At 32.7% G+C, this 26,545-nt stretch overlaps 1 protein-coding gene across 2 annotated transcripts in view; it reads right to left on the bottom strand.

The window, feature by feature from the left end:
• Positions 1–26,545, bottom strand: part of Jupiter (microtubule-associated protein Jupiter) — a 120,670-nt gene that overhangs the window by 37,556 nt on the left and 56,569 nt on the right. The window contains exon 1 of one of the 2 annotated variants that reach the window (XM_089708202.1): positions 11,026–11,206. The exons of the other annotated variant lie outside the window; for it this stretch is intronic. Within the exon in view, the coding sequence (XP_089564328.1) occupies positions 11,026–11,087 (62 nt within the window). The 5' untranslated portion in view covers positions 11,088–11,206. Of the gene's footprint in view, positions 1–11,025; positions 11,207–26,545 lie in introns of those variants that run through there. 2 annotated transcript variants of the gene reach the window in all.

Raw genomic sequence — 26,545 nt, 5'->3', positions numbered from 1 at the left:
TCAGAGTTTTTGTCCAAATTCCGACCGTCGTTGCATCAACGAGCACCCAATGAAGACGAATAACTTTGAAATGATCGAGTTGAACACCTCTAACTCAATCACGGCTGATGAGGTTCACTCGACATGATAAATATTTGTTGGAATCTCTCTCTCACCATAATATGTTGACAAATTAACACCACGTGTAACACGTGCCAAGCGTAATCGCTCGAATTGTTTGCTCAAGTATATAATTTCTTGTCTAATATTTTTCTTCTTCTGGAATATTCTGCTGTTTATTTAGTAGCCACTATGTTTAATTACGCTTATATCCATAGATCTTATATCAATTGAAAACTTAAGAATTTAATTTCCTCGGCAGAAAAACATGGCTAAATTGACTTTGCTTACATTCATGAAGAAAAAAAATCGTAAAATAAAACCGAATGAATACCATAGCTTTCCCCATTCGCAAATTGAAATGTTCTAAATAAATCTATTACTGTAAGCATTTCGCTGTCGTATTATAAATTACTCAAGTACACGAACTACACGTAACTATAGGTTACATTTGATCGAAAATTACAATCGTGGCCTGTAAATCATTCTTGCTGTATCGCTTCTTGTTACCGTCCGATGATATTTCATACAACGATATATTTATCGTGGGCTATAAATAAAGAAGAGTACTGATCGCTCGATATAACCAATAGCTGGAGTATTTATCGAGAGTAGCTCTTACAAGCTTTCAGGATAGCAACGGTATATTTAGTAATTAGAGTGAGGCTGTTTAATTACTACCGCAATTACATATTGTGCTATCCTCTCTTGGATCGCATCTCTTGTAATTCCAGACTCATGACAACCTTACTTTCAATAATAATATAGAGTAGAAAATCCTAATTATTTAATAGAATGAGGAACAAGTTTGGAATTTATTGTACAATTTACAAATTAAAATAATCTATTTTGTACTCTAATTGATAATCTTCATATTCGATCATACATTTTTTACTTCAATAAGTCAAGTTACATACAATCCGTCCTACGCGTGTTACGAAATGAAGTCGCAGAGTAATACAATAATGATAGAAAGACACCAGTCAAAATAATTTAATGATAAGTCGTATTGATAAGTTGTTTAGTAGAGTAGCAATTTCAGTAAAAGTTTAAAAAATACAGCAAGTATTTGCTAATAACTAATAAGTTCCATATAGAGGTAAACTGTAATCATACACAGTACACTTTCCATTTATAGATATGATCGCTATAAAAGTGTAATTGAAACAAAATTGCATACAAGAGCTATTTACACAACGCGAACGTAGCAATTATATTAATATAGAAACGTTGCAACATTTAGTGAAATAACTTTTACGCCGCAAAATTATAGCATTTATTTTTATGTCCGATTAATTTACAACGACATGAACAAGCTAAACTTTAAATAAGCAAAACTTTTAATTGGTCTTTATGTTACGGATTTCTGTTCATCGCACTTTAAATTAAAATAAACCTAAAACAGTCCTAAATATAGATTAAATATGATAAAGATGTACTAAAATAATTAAAATTCGCATTTATTTTGTTTTCTGTTGAGTTTACTGCTGATTTAATACTTTCATACTGAACAATATTAACGATTTTTAACAATGGTCTAACTTCTTTACAGTATAGTTAGTCGTTCAATTTTTACAGACGCGCACAAATAAAATCTCACATCTATCGCCTGGTGTGTAAACAGCCTAAGAAGGCAGATGAGCGCGTGCGGTCTATCCACGTCTAACGGTGAAGCGATAATCGCGGGCAGATAAAAACAGGCGCATAACGGACCGCGCGTTGCGCTCTGTCCGTCATCGCGATCGCGTCGCAAACGTCGCATCTATATCGATACGACTTGCAAAAATAATAGTGCAGTATATCATTTTTATAGGAAAATAATATTTGCAAACCGCTGTTAGTTTTATTTTATAACTGTAACTAAAATAATAGTTACTGAAGAAAGCAAGCTTAATTTTAAAAGTCTCAATTAAAAGTAAATATTGAAATAGTTTTTCATTAATCTTTTTACTGCATTCCACATTCGGGATTAAGATTAGATATTCGGTTAGGTTGTATAAGCTATAGAGTATAGACTAAAACTCCGACGTAAAAACTAAGCGACGTATTTATTATTTAATATGCTACAGCTACGCCACGATCTCTTTCTTCTTGATGGAAATTCGCTATAATTTTAAATAACACCAGAAATCGTGTCATAAATTTTTATGGTAAAATGAGCATTAAAGTAGAGCAAACATTGCATGCAAAAAACATAAGCTTCATAAGGCAGTGAACAAGAACCAGTCCAATAAACGATGGTAAAAATTAAGTCGCTCAGCTTCAACAAAATTGACTGCAATTTATCCACAAGATGCATCAATAACTTATCGACGGTAATAATAAAATCGATGGTATCGATAAAATATCTACAGAGTCTAATGGAGCGTGGCGAAATGGAAATCGATAAAGTTTTACAAATCGACTACTGAACGATGTCAATGTTCATACCACACAAATAGCGCGATAAACTTTCAAATCGATGATGGCTTTGAGATCTCAATATTGATATTGAAATTTTAGCTCACAATAAATTTGCACAGTCATTTTCCTGTCTATGAAAAGTTGAAAACATATTATTTTTATTTTTGTACATTTTGTTTGAAATAATAAGGATTATTATTAGTCTATAGTCTATTCACAATAAATCCAGTATTTTTTTAAATCTGTTACAAATAAACTACATATATATTGCCAGATACCAAGTGACATAGGCTAGATTTTATTATATCTATATGTATTTAGACGCAAATTATTACTTTGTTTATTAAATATAGGAACAAAATTTCCTGTTAATAAATATTGCACTTACGGAAAATTAGACTTTGGATTTGGTGTCCAGGCCTTATATTATAGATTTATATTTAAAGAATAGGTAACTATCATATTCACAGTATCACGGTATAGCACACAAATCCATTTTAAAGATTTACTTATGGTTAACATGAATAATAATCTTGTATAAGTAGAGTTTAGAAGTCGCACAATATTCACGCAATGAGCATTATCTTAGTATTGCGTAATGTGACACCAGCTCTAGAAAAGCCTGTAGGGACTGATCAGTTTAAGTGCATGGAACAATTCTGTTTACATAAAATGAGCGAATTAAGGACATGAAACCTAAAAGTAGTTATATTTTGATATTTTCAATCACAAAAACCTGGGTTCACTCGTTTCGTGAATCAATACTGTAACATTACATGCCACAGAGCATAAAAATATGTCTAGTAATTTTACATAGGCATACTAAATCAAAGTCACCCTTCTGAATCTTGTTACAAGCATGCCATTCGTAATTCCCTTGTTTTAGTACAGTCGTAATGTAATGCGGCATTTAAATGGAAATCACATAACTATTTTGCGATGGCACGCAAACAATGACCTTGCGATTCAGAATATTTTTTACATTATGCTATATATTCATTAGATATTAATCCGCAGTGAAATTATTCATAAGTCTGGGTAACTTATTATTCCACTGTGTATGGATTTATCCTAATCATTAATCATACGGAAGGTGACTTTTACCCATCAATTAAAAGTAAAGTTACCTACTGGACATATATTTTTTTGAAAGAAACACATTTGTGTAGTAAAACATTGAAATAAATACATATAAATAGTAACTAACAAGAAATGTTTTTTAATTATAAAATAATTATTGAGATTTCGGATAGAAATGTATGTCGCTCTATATTTATAGATAGTAGATACACAATGAACTGAAAATATTATATATACAAATAAATAAAAAATCCCTATTCGATAAATTAGATTTGACTAAAACATTCACATAAATCCGAGTTATTCCTTCCTCAAAGTTAAAATAATTACGTCACGAGTCACGACATAAACCAAAATTTATCTTTTCAAATTGCAATACGCATTAAATTATCCTGTTTCCTTTTATAACTCATTTATATATGGATACAAGGAATATTTAGAGTCAATTTAAGTTGTCGTAAAATGTTTCATATTATATTCTATCCACTATAAATAAAAAATAAGATTTTCTGTAAGAAATTACATATCATAAAAATGATTAAATCATCACAAAGAATGTCCCTTTCCTAAAAATGATTTATGGTAATAATTAACCGATATAAAAGTGTATAATTAAACACTTTAGTCCGTTTTCTTATGGGAAAAGGTATACATTTTTGAGTAAAGCAATGAAATTTGGTTCGAATGTTGTACTCGTCCACCTAAGCCCAAATCGCCTGGTAGCCAGTGTCTACTCCCCGGCAGAAGGGAGGGAGGGGGGGTAATAGAATAGAGCGCCCGGCGCTCGGAAAAAAAATTCTGGCGGATTCATTTGGCCCTTTGAGTCGAGTTTGGTGTCGTTATCAGGTAACTAGATAATGCCCGATTCATTCCCCATACCAGTTTTTTAGGGTTCTGTAGCAAAATATGTCACAATCTTTAAAATAATAAACTTTTGGCTGTGGCAAAATCCAAACAAACCAGTATATTTTTATATTTTTGTATGAAACTTGGTGTATAAAAAAATACTGTCTGAAAGGCCATTTTATGCAGACTATTAAAACATTAACATGTAACATATATCTTACCATTTTCAATGTGAAATAAATTATAGAAAGTACAGGAACGTTCGTCAGCGCAGCGTAGGGGACGGCTAATAGACCCGAAAAATAAGCAATAACATAAAACAAAAACCAGTCAAGTGCGAGTCTGACTCGCCCATCGAGTGTTTCGTACTTATTTGTCCTTTACCATGTTATCTTGTCTGGTAGGACCTGGTTAACTGATACACACACACTTTCGTCTTTATAATATTAGTGTGATTTTTAATCATCTTTAAATTAAAAATGAAGTCAGGTAACATTGTTAAAAATAAAGATACATATATAATAATAGAACGTTTTTGTATTAATAATAATGACAACCACTTCCACAATAACATAATTCGGTACATTTGAGCTGGCGTATAAAACACTTCAATCTGGAATTGCAAGATTTCACGCACCGACATCTTATCAATTCAAAGCTTCTCTTTTCTTTTTATTTCAGATGGGCAAGGAATATTTTGATTTTTTTAGGTCCCTAAATATATACAGCCTGTAAAACTGCCCTTAAGGTGTGTTGTTTAAGGGCAGCTTCTGTGGGAGGCAAATTTTCGATTTGCCTGTCCGTTTTTGTTAAAAATTTGTTTGCGACCCTCATTTACTGTCACAGCGGGGTACAATGTGAAAAATAAACATGTAGGTACTTATAATAATTATAAAAAAATATAAGTTCTGGATAAGGGTATCCTTAAAATATCGTGACCGTCCTTACCTATCATGCATTGTAATCACAAACTTTTCAATTTCACTGTCTGCATATTTGCCACTGTAAAGTGCTTCAAATCCTCGTGTGCCATTCGGATATGCCTTCCATACCTCAAATGCATGTGTACCTATAGTTCTTTTAGACCTTCTAGCTTGGAATACATGATATTCTGTACTAGCCATATCTGTCGACTGTTCTTAACATTATTTTGGCTACTACTACTATATCGTGTGTTCCAAAGCTAGAAGGTCTAAAAGAACTATAGGTACACATGCATTTGAGGTATGGAAGGCATATACGAATGGCACACGAGTATTTGAAGCACTTTACAGTGGCAAATATGCAGACAGTGAAATTGAAAAGTTTGTGATTAAAATGCATGATAGGTAAGGACGGTCACGATATTTTAAGGATACCCTTATCCAGAACTTATATTTTTTTATAATTATTATAAGTACATGTTTATTTTTCACATTGTACCCCGCTGTGACAGTAAATGAGGGTCGCAAACAAATTTTTAACAAAAACGGACAGGCAAATCGAAAATTTGCCTCCCACAGAAGCTGCCCTTAAACAACACACCTTAAGGGCAGTTTTACAGGCTGTATATATTTAGGGACCTAAAAAAATCAAAATATTCCTTGCCCATCTGAAATAAAAAGAAAAGAGAAGCTTTGAATTGATAAGATGTCGGTGCGTGAAATCTTGCAATTCCAGATTGAAGTGTTTTATACGCCAGCTCAAATGTACCGAATTATGTTATTGTGGAAGTGGTTGTCATTATCCATACTAATATTATAAATGCGAAAGTAACTCTGTCTGTCTGTCTGTTACTCAATCACGCCTAAACTACTGAACCACAAATTTGTATGAAATTTGGTATAGAGATATTTTGATACCCGAGAAAGGACATAGGCTACCTTTTATTGCGAAATAATATGTACCACGGGCGAAGCCGGGGCGGACCTCTAGTTATTAATACAAAAACGTTCTATTATTATATATCTTTATTTTTAACAATGTTACCTGACTTCATTTTTAATTTAAAGATGATTAAAAATCACATTAATATTATAAAGACGAAAGTGTGTGTGTATCAGTTAACCAGGTCCTACCAGACAAGATAACATGGTATAGGACAAATAAGTACGAAACACTCGATGGGCGAGTCAGACTCGCACTTGACTGGTTTTTGTTTTATGTTATTGCTTATTTTTCGGGTCTATTAGCCGTCCCCTACGCTGCGCTGACGAACGTTCCTGTACTTTCTATAATTTATTTCACATTGAAAATGGTAAGATATATGTTACATGTTAATGTTTTTATAATCTGCATAAAATGGCCTTTCAGACAGTATTTTTTTATACACCAAGTTTGATACAAAAATATAAAAATATACTGGTTTGTTTGGATTTTGCCACAGCCAAAAGTTTATTATTTTAAAGATTGTGACATATTTTGCTACGAAACCCTAAAAAACTGGTATGGGGAATGAATCGGGCATTATCTAGTTACCTGATAACGACACCAAACTCGACTCAAAGGGCCAAATGAATCCGCCAGAATTTTTTTTCCGAGCGCCGGGCGCTCTGTTCTATAACCCCCCCTCCCTCCCTTCTGCCGGGGAGTAGACACTGGCTACCAGGCGATTTGGGCTTAGGTGGACGAGTACAACATTCGAACCAAATTTCATTGCTTTACTCAAAAATGTATACCTTTCCATACAAGCATGCCCATAAGAAAACGGACTACTTAGGCAACAGAATAAGAAATGCAGCGTTCCCGAGAATTACGTGAAAGCATGTAGGGTCAACCGGGGCAAATGCAACTAAAAAATAACAAGTCTCAAGTTTGATCGGTTGCAGTTATCTCCTTTTATATTTGGTCATTTATTTGACCCATTTATTGTTTTTTGTATTTATTCAAGATTATTTTAAACCAATCAAGCAATACAGTAGTCTTATAAATAACTGGTAGTGAGAATATTTCCTAAAATTGGTAGAAAAAGTTACATTAACCCCTAGTCGGGGGTAAATGCAACTAACTGCCATAGCTCTTCTTCTATTTCATATAAAACAACGAATATAGAATATATTTATGAGATTTCATGTTATTCATAGGATTTTGAACTGGATTACCGTGTAGCAAGGACGAGTTTTCAGGAAAAATCTTATTTTTCTAAATGTGGGGCAAATGCAACTATTTGTTAGAGAATTAGTGTGGGGAATGCAAAAAACTTATTCATCGATATATTTTTATTATTCTATATATATATACAATAACGTTATCTATACAATAACGTTGCGATCGTAGATGGCGCCGCATTATTTAGAGGAAAATCTCATGTACCTACTTTGATTTACCACTTTAAATCGCAACAAAAAAAAAATTACAGTGTACTACCTACTAAGTCAATTTTAGTTTTTGGTCAGAACAAATAATATTCTTTGTGTTAAATATTGTTAAAAACGTAAACCAAACAAAATACGTTTATTAGTTAATCAACCGTTAACTAAAAATTACTTGAACAATCACAGAACTATCCTACCTATCGTTTTTAGTTACTTATAGTCTTTAACCACGCTTTATCTAATTTTAATTTTACTTATGAACCCGTCTCTGGGTATAATATCGAAGAAATAATCGATGGTTCTTCTTTAATTAATCATAAAGAAAGTATATTTTGACTACCAAGAAGGATACATAATAAAAATATCGACACTGTCACATCACTAGTGTTTTTAGTTTCATACAAAAATATAAGGGGCTATTGTAACTAACCTCACAGTTGCAATAACCCCACAGTGAAATTTTCATGAGGCAATTGTAACTGCATCAATAACACAAAATAGAGTCAACTAACGCATTAAAAATATAAATGAAATATGCTTAACGGCTTGTGATAATCGTGTCCAATCAAAAACACCTGCAAAAAATCACTCCTAAACAATTTTTTTGTCTGTAAAACTCGACACCTGTTTTTACGGACACCAACTTCAAAATAGCGGTTTGACACAATGGCCTATCAATCAAATAGTTTTCATCGTAGTGGCACCATCTATTACTTGTAAGATTTATTAGTCGTTGAGTTATTGAATCATAGGTGGCGATATATTACAACAACTCTAATAAATTAGTTATGATAACTAGTTGCCATAGCCCCATAGTTGCATTTGCCCCGGTTGACCCTAAACTAAATATTGTACATTAGTCTTCAAAAATGTTCTCTAACGATTGAAACACGCATCGTACATGCTCTGGAACGCTTCTAACTTACAGAACTATTCCGAGAACACCTTTTTACGGCTATTAAGTGGATACCGATGAAAAGAAATGTATGTTATTACTACGTAATGTCGTAGGATCTTTTTATATCTAAAGTAAGATGTTAACAGAAAATACCAATAAAGAATTGTCTGTGAAATCATTAAGATTCGGTTATTTATATCAATGCATTGATTTAATTCAATTGTATTAAAAATATAAATAAATATTTTTGCATAGTATCATTTAAGGACAAACTATTTTGCTGAGAAATCTAAAGGAAAAAGGATAATATTAAGAGGGCAAAACAACATCTTTTGTTGTATGAAAAAAATGGACAGTAAATAAAATTTCCCCGCTTTTTTTGCAAATTACTGTGATCAAATCCTTTCGTGAATAACTGCATCACAGACTAATAAACTTATCGGTATCAATATACAGCCACAGATTATCATCAATTTGACGTTAACGAAGGCTCATTATGTCACAACACCGATCACCATCAAAGTGAACATTGTAACTACACCTCTGTCCCGTAATTTGTTCCTCTCTATTTTATGGGATTTTTAATGTCCCTTATTATGGGGGTAAAACTTAAACGTCTTTTGTAATTTATACAACATTTAAAAAGGATATAAACTATTGTCGATTATAAATCTCCAAACAAGAGTTCTTTATGCAAAAAGTGCTCTTGAATTGGATTTAAGGATTTCTAAAATACAACCAGTAATTATAGCTTCAAACTAAAAATAAATAAGACTAATTAAGCATCAAAGGGCGACAAGGCCGTAGAACATGTAATATAATAAGCCAAACCCCTGCGTCTGTCTACGGTTAACTTATTTAACATTGCTTTGCTTATGCTAATGTGAAATCTGGCACGCGATTTCAAACATTTTCAGTTTGTGCCAAAATTTTTGTTAAACATGATTTACTCGTAAATCACTGCTATTGTAATAATTAATTCATTTTGTAGATTATAACGTTTATAATTAAGATAATTTTCTTATATTTTTAGGTTATTCTTTCTCAAAATTGTGGAGTTTAAATGCATTGTATGAACAACAAAAAAGATTTAACCTAAATACACAGCTAAGGTAAAATTATAGTAGGTTTTATAGCTTATTTTATTAAAGTTGACCTTTTCAATTAAATTAGTTTAAAAAGCGAGCGCATGTTTTTAAATGAACAAATTATTAAAAAATTCAGATTCAACTCAGATTAAAGTACTTACCTAATTAAAAATGGTAAAAGGTTTACATAAATATACGTTAACAAATTGTACTTTGAATAGTCACTTAAGAATTGCTATATATAGTACGCAATCTTTCTGAATACATTAACACAGCCAAGGTTTTCTGCCTAAAGAAAACCCTTTAATCTACTTTAATCTACCCTTCTATCTGGCCTTAGACTTGCTATTACCTAGCTTAAACATAATACCTAAATAGGTATAATTAAAAGAATAGGCTTCATTCGTTTAATCAATAATCGTTTTCGTAGATCCCATATAATGTTTACTTTAAAAAAAAACGATTTCTTCTTATTTTATGTTAGTTAACAAATAAGAAAATGAATAAATTTATAATCCAAAAACAAATAATAATTAAATATATATAATTAAATTGTGAGTAAGACACACCATGTTCATTTGGATATAGATTTTTACTTTTTACTTCCGTATAATGATATAAACACAAACAAAAAATTACAGGGTCATATGTGACTATTGTTAAATATTATATTTATTTTAAATTTCATTTCATTTTCGCATACATTCCAAAATAGAACCGAAAAACTCAATTTTAATTGTGTACTCAAATCTCGTAGCAACTACAATAACACAGCCTTAGCAACTGAAAATTAACTAGACTTTTTCCCTTGTATAGTCGTAATGACTATAATTTTCACGCCTTTGTCCATTAACCTTTCTAGAGCTTTCCTAAGGAGCCTAGGACTGAAATGAAAATGCGTACAAGCGTAGCGCTTCAGCGCTACGTATAAACCTACACGAGTTCATTGTACTCATGACTCTACAAACTGATCAATTTCTTTCGTTTATGTTGAGTTGAATTTAAATATATTGTACTCTTTAATTTATATTTATTTATTATAATATTATATCGTAATTTTTACCATTGAAAAAATACAATGCATTTATATATTTTTCTATTTTTGAGGAAGAAATCATTTTCCATCTTTATTTATTTTATGTGTTTCAAAATATTTTAATGTACGGGTAAAACGCAGTGCAAATATTTTACAAAAATTTTCCGCAGTCTATAGAAAATTTAATTCATGGAAACCGCAAAGAGATGTCGTGACAGAAAAGCTCCAGATTCAGCATCCGCGCAGCCACTGAAGTCTGAAAATCGAGCGTTGAACACTCACCTATTTTTTCCATGACCGATCTTGTAGAGTTCGACGTGCTTGAACTGAGCGTAAGTTGCCATTGTAGTTTTATTAAACACGAGGGATGTAACACTGATTGCGGTCACTGCGCGACGTCGATTCACAGACGTGTAATAGCTACGCCGTTCGTCAGCTGACTGAGCGCGCGCGGCCAGTACCCTTGCTTAAGTCGATGTTGCCACCCTCCGCCCGCGCGTGAAAAGTGAACCGCGCATGCGCCGCTTCCTGTTGTTTTGTTTTTTATTTATTTTTTCATCCGTCACCTGGTGGCCAGTCCTGTTCCGAACACATGCCAGTGAACAGATGACTACTGTCAACAGATTGAAACTGGTTTGACGTTTAACAAAAATGCCTCAATGATTGACAGGAACAGGTATTTCCGCACGCGACACTGTACCTGTCTTATGTTAATTTTTGCACGGATATTAAAATTAGAACGCTAAGATAACATTTACAATTTATTAGTTACATAATAAGTTTACTATTAAATAAGTTAGAATATCTTAATACTATTATAAAGGCGAAAGTTTGTATGGATGTATGGATGTATGGATGTTTGTTACTCTTTCACGTAAAAACTACTGAACCGATTACAATGAAATTTAGCACACATATAGAGGGTAGCTTGGATTAACACATAGGATAGGTTTTATCCCGGAAATCCCACGGGAACGGGAACTATGCGGGTTTTCCTTTGAAAACGCGGACGAAGCCGCGGGCGGAAATCTAGTATTTTAATAATTAAATTGTATGCATCATATCATCACACCAGTGCTTGTCAGGGCCATTTGGGATTTTGATATTTCACTGATTGCCTGATTAGAGTGGACAAATATAGATCAATGATTTCTGTTAATATTTAAGATTAATATAATCAAATAATCATGTGGCTGTAGGTAAAGGTAAAAGTGAAAAAAATAACAAAGGAAAAGATGTTTACTAGTTTTACTAGTTGGAATTTGAAAGATTTTTTTTCCGAAGTCTCTATTGTGGGGGCCCCCTGCTTGTGGAGGCCCTGGGCCTTCGCCCCGTTTGCCCTCCCCTAAATCCGGCCCTGTGTATGATTATTTAATAATTAAAATCGATTACTTAACAATCATCTTATTTTATATTTTTAATTCCGCTCCGTTGCAAAACTATTACGAATTATGCAACTAACTCAGATTTAACCAAAAAGGAAAACCTATAAAATATTTCAACCTTTCGATACAAAAACTTTAGGTTATGGGGCTAGTATACCTAATGTTGGCTCTAATATAGATATAATACGTAAAACGAAACCTAGCTAAAAACTTTAAGTGAGTAGTAAGCACTTTAGAAACGACATTTCAAAGAAAGCGCCTCTATCATGCACCGGAAAGTCTGCCAAGAAAACTATTACCAGTAAAATCTCTACAGTTACTCATTCAAAGCCGTTACTTTTATATATTTTCTTACTTTATCACTGATATACTTTTTTATCAATACGTTTTAACCACTACCTACAAGGTATTAAAAGAATTTTTGTTTGCATCCACGAAATTGAGAATCGAGAAATGGAATCATATAATGGCAATGTTAATGCATGTACCTATTAGATAATAGTTTTTTTATGGAGCTTTCCCAACAACATTTGCATAAGTGACCGATTGTTTTAAACATAAAACCGATGAAGCAAACAATACATATGAAAATTTCTACCACATAATCAATAAGTGTATGTAATGTTATATAATTGTGTTTAATAAATTATTTATTTATCTTTATATATAAAAATGAATCGCAAAATGTGTTGGTAAGCGCATAACTCGAGAACGGCTGAACCGATTTCGATAATTCTTTTTTTATTATATTCCTTGAAGTACGAGGATGGTTCTTATGTAGAGAAAACGTAAACATGTACCACGGGCGAAGCCGGGGCGGACCGCTAGTTAAATATAAACTTGTGTTTATATAAACACGTGCGAGTTATTTTGTATCCGTAATATAGACGCCATGGTAAAAACTGAATTAATACTTGATTACAGTTTAATGAATGGGTGCCGTAATCGGATTCGATGTTGGCATTTCAAGAATCGTAATTTCTTCCTACTTGATTGATTAATTCATATAATCTGATATCAGACTTATTACGTATAGATTTACACGTATATCTGTAAATAGAAAAGTTTAAGTACCTTGTAAACTTATTCCGAGGAGTTCTGGGTTCTATTCCCGGTGGAGACGAAGAAAGAAAACACAAATCTTCGCAAATCACAATTATATTATTATACGGCTCTACCGTCAATATACAGGGTGTACCAAAAAGTAGTGATGAACGGAAGCTGAGAGGTAGAGGACCTAGAGGGCTATCCGAATCACCCCCATGTATGTTATGCGATTTTTCGTATTTTCGGAGTTATGACGTTTTTTTCAATTTTTCACCTATCGCCGAGTACGATGATATTTTCACTCATGCTGACGTCAATGATTGCGCAAGATGCTTGATTTTTTTTGTGTGCTAAGCTGAAAGATAGGCCAATTCAGTATGGTAACATTTACTATCGTTAGATCTTTGAATGGAATAAAAAAAAGAATTAAATGGCAAGAAAGATAAAATTACCCAGTATGTTCACCACTTCAAGGGCCCGTAAAAAAATAAAATCACATAAAAAAAGTTTTCCGTTTGACTTTTAAAAACTTGCTCTATCTATCAGATAGCTACCCTGAAAATTTCATTTTATTATTCAGAAGGCTTCAATCGAAAAATTTAAATCTAAATGTGGTAAGTGCAAAAATTGAATTAACATTATGATCATTAAAACCAATAAATAGGTGTTTAATTACCAGAAATTTTTAAAATAACCCCGCTGTTGCTCAATGCAAGTGCGACATCACCGTAAAAAGTTGTCTTTTAAATGTCTGAATGCCCTTTTATCATTTTTAATGGTTTCTTCTGCTACTATGAATTTCCGGGTTATTTCGTCCAAATTGTGGCATTCTCTCAAGTAGCCGAGGTCTTTTTAGTATTCCCATTGAAACAAATCAATGGGGTTTAGGTCGAGGGACCGTAGAGGCCAGGCTTTAAGGCAGGCGTCACCGGCGCATGCGCAGGCTGCAACGATCAATCCATCTTTCAGGGTATCTTTGCCCTTTAGCCTGGCCTGCACGGTCTCCGGACATAAACCCTATTGATTTTTTTCCGTGGGTATACTACAAGGCGAGAGACTGCCACAATTTGGACGAAATAACCCGGAAATTCATAGTAGCAGAAGAAACCATTAAAAATGATAAAAGGGCATTCAGACATTTAAAAGACAACTTTTTACGGTGATGTCGCACTTGCATTGAGCAACAGCGGGGTTATTTTAAAAATTTCTGGTAATTAAACACCTATTTATTGGTTTTAATGATCATAATGTTAATTCAATTTTTGCACTTACCACATTTAGATTTAAATTTTTCGATTGAAGCCTTCTGAATAATAAAATGAAATTTTCAGGGTAGCTATCTGATAGATAGAGCAAGTTTTTAAAAGTCAAACGGAAAACTTTTTTTATGTGATTTTATTTTTTTACGGGCCCTTGAAGTGGTGAACATACTGGGTAATTTTATCTTTCTTGCCATTTAATTCTTTTTTTTATTCCATTCAAAGATCTAACGATAGTAAATGTTACCATACTGAATTGGCCTATCTTTCAGCTTAGCACACAAAAAAAAATCAAGCATCTTCCGCAATCATTGACGTCAGCATGAGTGAAAATATCATCGTACTCGGCGATAGGTGAAAAATTGAAAAAAACGTCATAACTCCGAAAATACGAAAAATCGCATAACATACATGGGGGTGATTCGGATAGCCCTCTAGGTCCTCTACCTCTCAGCTTCCGTTCATCACTACTTTTTGGTACACCCTGTATGCAGTAATCAAAAACTAGTGCTAACCAAGTATAGTTACGTAACGAATAATTTAAATAATGTCACATGCAATTTATTAACAGTAATGTATCTAATATGTTACGTATTACGAATGTGTTTTCACAGTCTCCCGCATGAATTTCGTGACATAGCTACGTGAAATACTGAGATGTCCACGATTTTGCGGTAATCAGTGAAAGTAACTGAGCATTTGCATCACGAGATAGACTGTTATTGTATAAAATTTATAGACACGAACGACTCTTGACCAATCAAGTTGTTATTTATTGACTAATTGCGGTAAAAATATAACCTCTCTAATGCTATATTTTACTCTTTAGTAAGTGCTATTGTTTAAGCTTGCAAAGATTACAGTTTAATTGTGTGTCCTTTAATTTAAATAACTTTATTAATTTTCTCTTTGTTTTATGCATTATTATTTCCTATTATAATATGCATGTTCTTGTTTGTAAATAAACACAGTTCTCTCACTTATTCTTGAATACATTTGATGTAGAGCGTGATTAACGTTCAACGTTCAACGCAATTTAAAAATAATAATTTGGAGTGAGGACAGGTTAAATGTTTCTCTAATGTCTTAAGATGCGTAATGGCCTGGGAACATACGATAAATTTGTATTAAGTTTTAAGAAGTACAAACAATAAAAATAAATTTATTTTATTTTGTGACTTTTGTAACTATGTATGGTGAATTAATTCAAGTAATAAGAATTAAGTCAATTTATTCTGTGTTTTCAATATGTACATGTTTTCAACTTTCATAAACGGCTGTAAAATAAAGTCTGAGTATACTTTATATTTTCATTTTACTAATAGAAGAGAGTTATAAGAAGAAGATGTCTAATAATACCTACCTATTTGTACTTTGACATATTTTTTAATTTTACTTTTTTTTTCATTTCGGGACTATGTAAGTTGCAGTATGCATTATATTTTGGGCACTTAAGGCACTTGTAAGAACCATAGATCGCGATCGAGTATCGTGCGCACGCGCCGGCGATAACGCGCTCACTATCATAATGCACCATGCTATATCGTGCGTGGGAATGCGATGCTTGTCATAAATAGCGTCTCAACAAAACAATTATGACAAAGCCCGGTGAGATATTATGATTTATGATATAATGCCATCATAAATGACGGTTCCCCTTCCCTCTTTACATAGACGCACTATATACAGTTACCGTAAAAAGCGCAAGACATAAGCAGTTGGTCCCGACATTTCTAAACCATAAACACAACTAACGTTTTTGCTGTAAAAGTATGTAATTATGTATTTAATAGCCACTTTAAGGGCATGATACGTGGTAATATTTCGTTGTACTTTCTCTGGAAATGTTCATGGCCTACTTGTTCTCGTTCTGCGTAATATTATACGTGTTAGAAGTAAACATGCATTGCTCAGTTATAAATTGTAGTGGCAAAGAAAATAGTGTGGCGTATCTTTCATATCTAATTATCCGCTGTCCGACGGGTTCCACGCGAGTAAATATATTGAAACTGTAAATTGATATTAAATGAACGTGGCGTGAAGAAGCCGATTCATTATACATTTAATTTTAATTTATAGAGTTTTATTCATCAAATTAATTAACGTTAGATAACGTGTGTTTTGTTCTTTGTCGTTCAAATTATGTTATCAAGAGTTGTTACGAAAAAGTAATTATGTACGTACATATATATCTGTCAACTGTGTTATATATTTCATTACTAGTAATTTTATCATTGTACGTAGGTATTTATAAAGTTTACAAGAATCTGATGATGTACCTAATAAACATAATATTATGAGTACCTATGTCAATTATAAAATATATCATACGCCAATCTTAACAAAAGTTTGTAAATCGTGAGCAGATATAAACGTTGTTGGTTCCTATTTATAATTCAAATGTCTACTTAATTCAGACTGAAGATTACAGACAGCCTAGAACAAATTACTGTTAGCACGAACCGATTTAGGAGTTGAGGGTTTGAATTGAAAATTATTGGGTCAAATACAACTCGTTGAATTTCAAAAGGTTACAATGATGCTCTATTAAGGTACCTTCCTCTGAACTCTTTAAAGGTTAAATGAGTTAAGCTTTAACAAAAAGTAAGGCATATATGGTGCTTATTCTTCTCTATATCTAGTTAATATTCAAAACGGATAATTACTGAAATTCATAACAACAAAAAAATAACTCATGATTTTCATATTATTTAGTTAGAGTTAGATTAATTAAAGTATTGGAGATTCATTCAATTAATTAGATAGGTATTTTATTATTTGTGGAACTTTTTTCTTAATGTGTCAATACTTAGTACTTCTAACATTTTTTTAAAGAATACTGTGTATTGAGTACATAATTTTGCTAAATAGTTAACAAATCAGATAAGAACAATTTACGAAAAATATTTTGAAATAACACAGGAAATACGAGGTAAACAATGATTTCTGTGAAAGCGTCGTCTGTTTGAACGGTTTTCAGATATTTGTAAACGCATTCAAGTGCAGCGTGGCGGCCATGCGATTTAACTTAGAGCAAAATTAGCTGAGACTATTCGAATTTGAAACGTAGCATGCTGAGATTAAAGTTGAGATTCTATTGATTTGGATACATATACCGTGAAATTGTAGTTCAAATTATATGTGTTGTAATGGGCACGTGTTGAAACAGGGAAGCTCGCGTTGTTTGACGTGTGCCGCTCGGAAGATGGATGGCAGGTCTCTGTGTACCATCGCGTAGACTAGGAGCGTAAATAAACGCCGCGTTTTTACACCTGTTGGTTTATGTACTGATTTTGAATTAATTTCTGTTCTTTATAAAAAAGAAGGTAGGGCTTATTTATTGAACTGAATATTCATGGTTGAGAGAGTATAAAGCTTGTCTGAATAAAAATATCAAATATCGTAGTATTGCAGTTGATGGTGATTAGAATATTCTCTAGCCGTAATTTATCTACTATCCAACTAAGAAAAAGATCAATTCAGCGGTATATTCTGACGTCATATTATGTGTTAAGTCAAATTTTTCTCTTTAGTTCCGTGCAATTTTTTTTTTTTATTTAAGTATTTGAATTGTTATTCTGAGTAAAACTATATTATTATGAAATTGTGAATAGTTAATTTTAACTGAAATGAGATACCATTATCTCTATATATAAAAAAATCTTGAAAATATCTGTTATAAAAATACAGCACTTCATAAGATGTCTCGGTTTAATTTTTTAACGGTACGTCTCGGTGCAATCTAACTGCCCGTATGTTATCACAAGAACATTAGTCGTTGTTTACGGTTCACTACTTAAGTGGACACAACGATTTAAGTTTAAAGGGATAAACATTTGGAATGTTGAGGTTAACTAAAATTTTCTATTACTGCGAAAGTCGACCTGTCAGGAAAATATGTGTGACGTTATTTTTATACAACGGGCGCGGCATCGTACCATACACGTAATAAGCCGTGAGAAATAGCCTTATTTCATACAATAATTATTATAATTATTTAAACACTAGAGGTCCGCCCCGGTTTCGCCCGTGGTACATATTTCGCAATAAAAGGTAGCCTATGTCCTTTCTCGGGTATCAAAATATCTTCATACCAAATTTCATGCGAATTGGTTCAGTAGTTTAGGCGTGATTGAGTAACAGACAGACAGACAGAGCTACTTTCGCATTTATAATATTTTATATTAGTATGGATTTTGGTCTCAAAACAACCAAGTTACATATAAAATTGTTTAGAGTAATTAATAAAATACGCACTTGTAAAACATCTTTAAGAAAACTTTCTTTGCAGATCACATTGAAAAACAATTAGGATAAAAAGAAAATCAAAAATGAATAGACATATTATGTTGACTTAACCTAACCTAACCTTTAAAAAGTTGACGAGAGCCATCACTAGAACAATTGACCATGAGAGACGTATGCTTATTTCCCATGACATATGCTTCATTCAGAGTTGTCCAAGAATATATTACAATGTATTAAGTTTCTTAATATAACGCAATGTTAATTTTTATGAAAGAGTTAATTTCATTGTTTAACTTAGAGAAAGTATTTTTTTTTTTCTATTTTAAGCTCATAAACACAATGATGTGGATTACATCGTAATACTGTGGTAATACAAACTTCATTATGTAGGTACACAATTTTAAAACTAAAAGTCAAAGAAACAAAAAGGTCAAAGATATTATTGGCATGTGCCAATTAACACTTGGCCAGGGTACTTTTAAAAATCTAATGGAAAGACTTATTACATAATTAAAGTAAGAGCAAATATGAGTGAATGATGATAATAGCCTACAAAAACATTTCACAGTAATGTTCAAGGCATACAAGGCACAAGGAACAACATACATACATTGCTATTTGTTATTGAAAATTATTAAACCAACTAGGGTCTGAAAATTATTCAAGGATGCTAAGAACTAGCCTAAATTGAGAAAATAATACGAACATTCACCTATATTAACAAAAAAAAAACTTTAAAGAAAGCATATTTTATTGTGCTGCTCATCAATATGTTTGTAGCGTCCTTGCCAAGACATTAATGTAGACCTAAATATACAGGCTTATGTAGATTTATTTTAGTTGAATATTCTAGGTCTATAAACAGGCTGGTGATTCATCCCTTGAACTTGACCCACTTTTGATAATCTAGACCCGAACGCGAAATACAAAGTGACATTTAGAAAATATATTGCCAGCCCTTATCTTGCTAAACGGCTGGTTAAACACATTTAGAAACAATGACTTTATTCGAATAGAGGTTTCAATATGCTTCACTCTTTGTATTAAATAATAACCAAATAAGCAATTATAAACGAAACTTTCTATAATACATATAAGTACTCTAATCTATAGAGATGTTAATTTAATAACAGAACCTGCATTATGATTTCATTAATATTATATGTTTAAGCCGGCTTAAAGTATTTATGCACTCAGTTGATCAATTACTTCTATGCTATTAGCGTAATATAAGATGTAAAACCAAGTTATTATTAATTATAATCACACCTTGTTGTATTATTGAAATGAAAACTAAATATATAATCGTTCTATTGTTTATTATCGTCAGTATTTTCAGTTGTCATAATAGCATTAACTTTTTCACTTCAGTAAGCAGGAAACCAGACCGATAGCGAAGGTTAAGGCCGCACCCTATGACAATATACCTACATCTTGTACAAATTCAGGAACTAAACTATGTTAATACTTTATTTAGGGAATCAACTCTTTCGTAAATAAAGTTTTAACATAGTTTAGTGATGGTACTTGTACCTGTGCTACTACTACATATTATAGTCGTACATATTATAGGTATTATCGTATCTGTGGTCATAAGAAATCTATGTTTATCCGCACATATAGATATACTGTCGTCTGTCGGTGGACTAAGATTTCTTATATAAGACACTCATCTAATCTTAAGCCATGAACGTTTTATTTATAACCAATAAAAAATACCTACTCACTTACCGTCTATCATTCTATTTTATCCCCCATGCAGAGATTCTTTACGTGTCTACTTTAATAATATATTATTTTTACATCCAATTAATGCATTCGTTATCTTATACACTGGAAAAAATACGATAATAATATTTGCAATTTTGCATAATAATTATTATAGAAATCGATTGATCGATCGATACATCGATTGATCGATCGATGCATCGATTGATCGATTGATTGATTGAATGATCGATATATCGATTGATCAATTATTGATTGATCGATTATTGATAGATCCATTATTGATTGATTGATCGATTGATCGATCGATACATCGATTGATCGATTGATTGATTTATTGATTGATTGAATCATCGATTGATCGATCAATCGATGAATCAATCGATCAATTGATATATCGATTGATCAATTATTGATTGATCGATTATTGATTGATTGAATGATTGATCGATTGATTGATTGATTGATCGATCGATCGATTGATCACTTGATCGATCGATATTTAGTGTACAGAGGCTGGGGTCTTCAAATTAAATACCGGATATGCTCAACTACTTTATTACATTTATAAATTTATACTTTATAACACTTAGGTGACTTAGGTAGGCGAGTGGCAGGCGACTGGCTCTCGCAGGAGTGTCGCCATTCGCCGCGCCACAAACAGCTGAATTTACGATATTCGATTACTGCGAATAATAACACACACTACATACACCCCCTTCTAAAAAAAAATGATTTACATAATTGACAAAAATTAGCAAACATTAACATTTGGGAGTCACAGTCAACTCACGGCTTCGCACGGGTGCATTGCTGATACTAAATACGCTACAGAAAAACTGAGAACGTTGTAACTTGTACATATATAAAAACAGCGGCCCGCTCCGGCTTCGCACGGGTATAAAATAATATATATAGCCGGGCGGCCGGCCGGTACCACCGCAAATGCTACGTCCCGCAATTTTTAAATCTGTAATATCTTCGAAAATATTCACTTAAATCATACGGGGTAAAGGGCCATATATATCTATATTAAATGAACAATGTATTCAAGGTATTTAATTGGTTAAGGCTGCAGTCTAGCAAAATTGCGTTTTCAACAAGTTATTTGACAATTTTTTCCCGGCTAATGAAATGATAAACTGTATTTTTTTTTTTCTTGTTTATCAATTAGTGTTATATACGCAATGCGCGTGAATTTTTTCACATTTATAAAGTTACTTTATGTTACCTTAATCAGGCCTTCAAGATAAGTCTCTTTCCCCCAAAGACATTTCGAGCTAAGTTTGTGCACTCACTACGTTGCAACCGATTACAATTTATACAATCTGATCAGCGCATTATTATCCTTATATAGTCGTTATTAAAAACTGCTGAATACAATTGCCGAAAAACTTATGATTTTCCTAATTAGAACGTTATAAATTCATTAAATTTCCCATTTTTTGCCTTACAAAATCTATTGATAAATACTGCTAAAAGTTATTTTTTCCATTAATTTATTCGAGTTGGTTGAAGACCAATGAGTATTAATCCTTTAAAAAATTTTTTTTTTTAATTTTGATAATTCTTTAAATATTAAAAAAATATTTAAAATAATTAGGAAAAATCCTAGCGAATTTCTTTAGTCGCGCTCCTTGGGCCGGAGCGTTCTGACGTGTGCTCTACGCTCGATTTTCCTTCATACCGAAGTGAAAGTTGCTCTACTTCATTAAATTTAATATTTTTGTTAATTGATTATTTTTATCTTAGTTTTGTGCAAATATTCGTATTTTTAAACATTTGATTTCGATATGGAAAATAAACGAAAAAAATACGCGTGTAACTACTAGAAAAAAATTATCTTCGAACATAAAGTTAATGAAACCAAATAGATTGCAAAGGTGATTGGCAACAATTTCTTTATTTTACGGGGTGTCAGTAAAGGGATGTATATTTCTTTAAAACTAAAGTAAGCTCATAAATTTTCTTATAATATATTTTTTTTTGAAGTTCCAAAAATGTTTATTTTTCGTTTGAGAAATACGAAATATAATATAAACTTGTATTGAGAACTTGAACTTCCCAAGTTCATCCGGGGAAATCCCCATACGGGGAAAATGATTTGTTTACTCCAAAATTATATGCCGAGGTGTTTTAATTTTTTCTTCTAGTCATTTTGAACGTAGCGGCATGTTGTTTGATTATTAATTTTGTAACTTAAATACAGGATGTTGGTTTTATATTCTGATCTTACAGACGCGCTGACAAATTTAGTGGTGAAAATTTGCTGATCACAATGAAACATCCTTCAGTGGTAGCAGATTAATTACTCATTTAAAATGTATCGGTGAACAGCGTAAAGGAGAGGAGGACAGGAAAACATTATGAATGTGGATGGTGGATTGTATACAGGGTGTAATCGTTAAGTATGTGCAGGCGATTATGACGTTATTATTGCAGGTATCAAAAAACTTAAAAATGATATCGAAATTACTTTACCTAATGAGCAAAATGACAATAATAACTTTTTAAAAGTATAACGAGAAATATCTAAAAAATTTACTTTATACACTCCCATATCAAAAAGGGAAAATGGGACTAGTAGAAGTTAAATGTCTAATTCCGGCAAAAGACATGAATGCGGAAGATGCGGTTAAAAATAAAAAAATTAATATTTGAAATACAATGCAAAAAATAACACTGTTGAAATACAAATAAGCAGACTTCTGCTTCTGCAACTAAACGTTGCAGAAGCAGAAGTCTGCTTATTTGCTGTTTGGACTGGAGTGAATCATTCGTTAAAAATAGAATATATAAAAAATTATGTAACGTTTAGGCAAAATAAAATGATGGACCATTATCAAGATTTTACATAAATTGCCTACTGTCAGAATTGATTGATTCGAGACTTCAGCATTCGATGCCCATCAAGGACCCATCCTATATCATTCAAGCGATTGAAAAAAAAAAGAGATAAATCCAGTGCAACCGATAAAGCATCAGAATGCTAGCAAAAGATTTATTAGGTTTATCAATATAAATCTATATATTATACATAATATAATAAATCTGTAGAAGACGCGAAGACCGACATCCGCGCGGACGGAGTCGCGGGCGGAAGCTAGTCAGAAATAAATATCTTTTGTTTTCATTTGCGTATTTTTCTATTTTATAATTTTTTAACACAAACATTACATTTTTTTTATTATATACAAAATTTGTTTATCCGTTTTATTAGTTAAACTGAACAACTTTCACTAAGAAACTTAGGTCGAAAAAAATGTATAGAGTTATGCATTTTGTATGGAAAGCTTATTTTTTTTTATATTTCGTCCAAATTTCTTTGTAAAAGTTGATCAGTTATATAAACATGAAGTTGAAGATATCAATAGAAAGTATTCGCAAATTTTGTGTACTGATAAAAAAAAATCACCCGGTGTAATTTTCACGAAAATTGTTTCAAATTGTCATTTTTGGTACTTATTACGAATATTAAATTATGCATACGAATGATTTAATTTTTAAAAATTAAGTGGAGCAACTTTCCCTTAGTACATTTGTATTATTTACACTAGCTGTTGCCCGCGACTTCGTCCGCGATTACGTCGTTTTAGGTCATTCGTCGTTTAAAAAAAATACGTGACACTTTATTTTTGAATGTTCTTAATTGTCTCTTATAAAATTTAACTACATTAAAATTGAACACTCTGAAAATCTTAAAATCGGAGAAAATTGAAAATCTGAGGAAAACATGAAGGAATGTGATTTAAATTCTACATTACTTAGTATTTCAAATAATAATCTAAATTAAATGTAGATTAACAGTTTGAGCGCACCGTTATAGAATATGTACCTAAGTATTAAATTACGTTAGTTTACATAGTAACAAAACAAAAACACGATGACTTTCTTTCGCGCTCGGTACCACAAACTAAGCATGTTAATGGTACGTGGCCCGCGTCACTTGACCCCCCGCGAGTTCCCCTCCTTTGCTATGCGAAAATACATTCGTCGCCCTGCTGTAGGAAAAATTGTAATACTGTGGCCTGGGCGTTATACACGCCCAGGGAGTTCCTGAGTGCCGATAGACGTCCGTCTATCGGCATTTATAACAATCTTATATTAATATCACCATCTTGAGGAAAAGCTTCTAATGTCGATTTAAAACTGCATACATACGAATTAACCTGATGAAACATGTTCTAAAATTGTGAAATGAGTTCAGTTTTAAATTCGAGAAATATTGATAATTCTTGTATTCGACTATTCGTTGTAGTCGAATACAAAATATATTTAAAGAAACTTAGGTTGGCCTTCAGGCAAAAGGGATCCTATCAAATGGTAAACTTGACCTTGTATCTTAAAAGTAAGCATGAAAGGACCTTCTGATAATTGTTGAGCACCAAAGGATCATTTGAAACGCACTACTATAAGAGCGAATATTGTCTAAGAACTGTTTAGATTGCACGTCATGTTCCTCTAAAAGTAGTGATTTCAAAGGTTCCGGTGTATCTTCAAACGAAAGCCGACTCCTTACTCCACTTTAAAGCATTACAAAAATAACATACTACGTTAATATCGCCTATACAGAAGATGATCTGTAATCAATTGTGAGGTTATAAGAAAACCCACTTTTATATTTGTCGGACCCCACCACCGAATTCGTAGATTGATCTTCTATGTTTACCTCTAAGTCATTAAGACTATGCGAAATCTGTCTGCAGTAAGAGGGGCCTCTCGCTATTCGTCCGTTTCCAGAGACCGAATAGTTTCAATTCTTAATCTTTCATTAAACAAACTTAATAATCGTTTTTGTCTCAATTAATTGTAATATTCGCGTCCCTACTCTAGTCATTGCTTATGCTCATGTTCATCTTCAAGAGATCGAATAATATTATGGTGCACCCTATCATTTGTCAAACGGTCTTCATATTGAGTAAAAGTTTCAGATTCTCGAGATAAAATGTGACGGCCGTGATCAGCTGTGAGACGTTATACCCTCTCAGTGAAGGTTTCGGTCTCACGGGATAGTACATGCCGTTCGCGGTCAGCTGTGAGCCGCAATTCTCGTTGTGAAGCGGTTTCAGGTTCTCGGCATAACACGTGTTGTTTTCGGCCTAGAGTATACCTCTAACGATTCTTGAGAACTCTTATTTCTCATTTTCTTAGCTTTGCTCGAATTTCGAGATAAAGATTTTTTAGGTGGCACTGATGCATGAAAATAAAAATTGAGTTAAAACGGACTGAGAGTGTTATAGACAAATATAATCAGAAAGCTTCGAACTCCTAAGCTATCGGAAGTTACACGTGTTATTGTGAGTCAACCATAAAAGATAGACATTTATGATGTCGGGAGATATTTTTTATATAATAAGGAGAACATTTCTTTCATACATGATTTCTGTGTAGCTTTAACCATTAAGGTTGCACACGCGACGAAAGCTTAAAAACCGGCCAAGTGCGAGTCGGGCTCGCGCACAAAGGGTTCCGTAGCAGCAAATATAATAAATTACAGTTAAATCAACCTATCTCAAAAACTATAAGAGATACTTTGATCAAACCAAAAATCGTTGAAAGAGTTAATTAGCATGCATCACCTCTATTTTTTTTAGAATTTTATACCCCGTAGTTATAAAAATAGAGGGGGGGGGACATACTTTTTACGACTTTGAGAGCTGATATCTCAAAAACCGTTCACTTTAAGAAAAATGTTTTTTAGAAAACTTTATATCATTTTAAAAGACCTTTCCATTGATACCCCACACGGGTATGTACATCGAAAAAAAAAATTTCATCCCTCAGTTACATGTATGGGGGGCCCCACCCCCAATTCTTTTTTTTACTATTTAGTGTCATATTTTTGTAGCGGTTCATACAACACATATTCCCATCAAATTTCATCACTGTAGTACTTATAGTTTCCGAGTAAATCGGCTGTGACAGACGGACAGACGGACAGACGGACAGACGGACATGACGAAACTATAAGGGTTCCGTTTTTGCCATTTTGGCTACGGAACCCTAAAAATGGAGTTACTGCTCTGCTCAGGAATATGAAAAATAATTGTACCAAGTTTCGTTTAAATCCGTCGAGTAGTTTTTGTTTCTATACCGGTTATACGGACAAAAATTTTACTGTTTGCTTCTTTGGCA

This window comes from Colias philodice, chromosome 20 (assembly GCF_061535455.1).
Source record: "Colias philodice isolate Cphi_HAF_F1 chromosome 20, ilColPhil1 Martin Lab GWU primary, whole genome shotgun sequence".
Taxonomy (NCBI): domain Eukaryota; kingdom Metazoa; phylum Arthropoda; class Insecta; order Lepidoptera; family Pieridae; genus Colias; species Colias philodice.
This window is presented reverse-complemented; position numbering and strand designations above follow the sequence as displayed.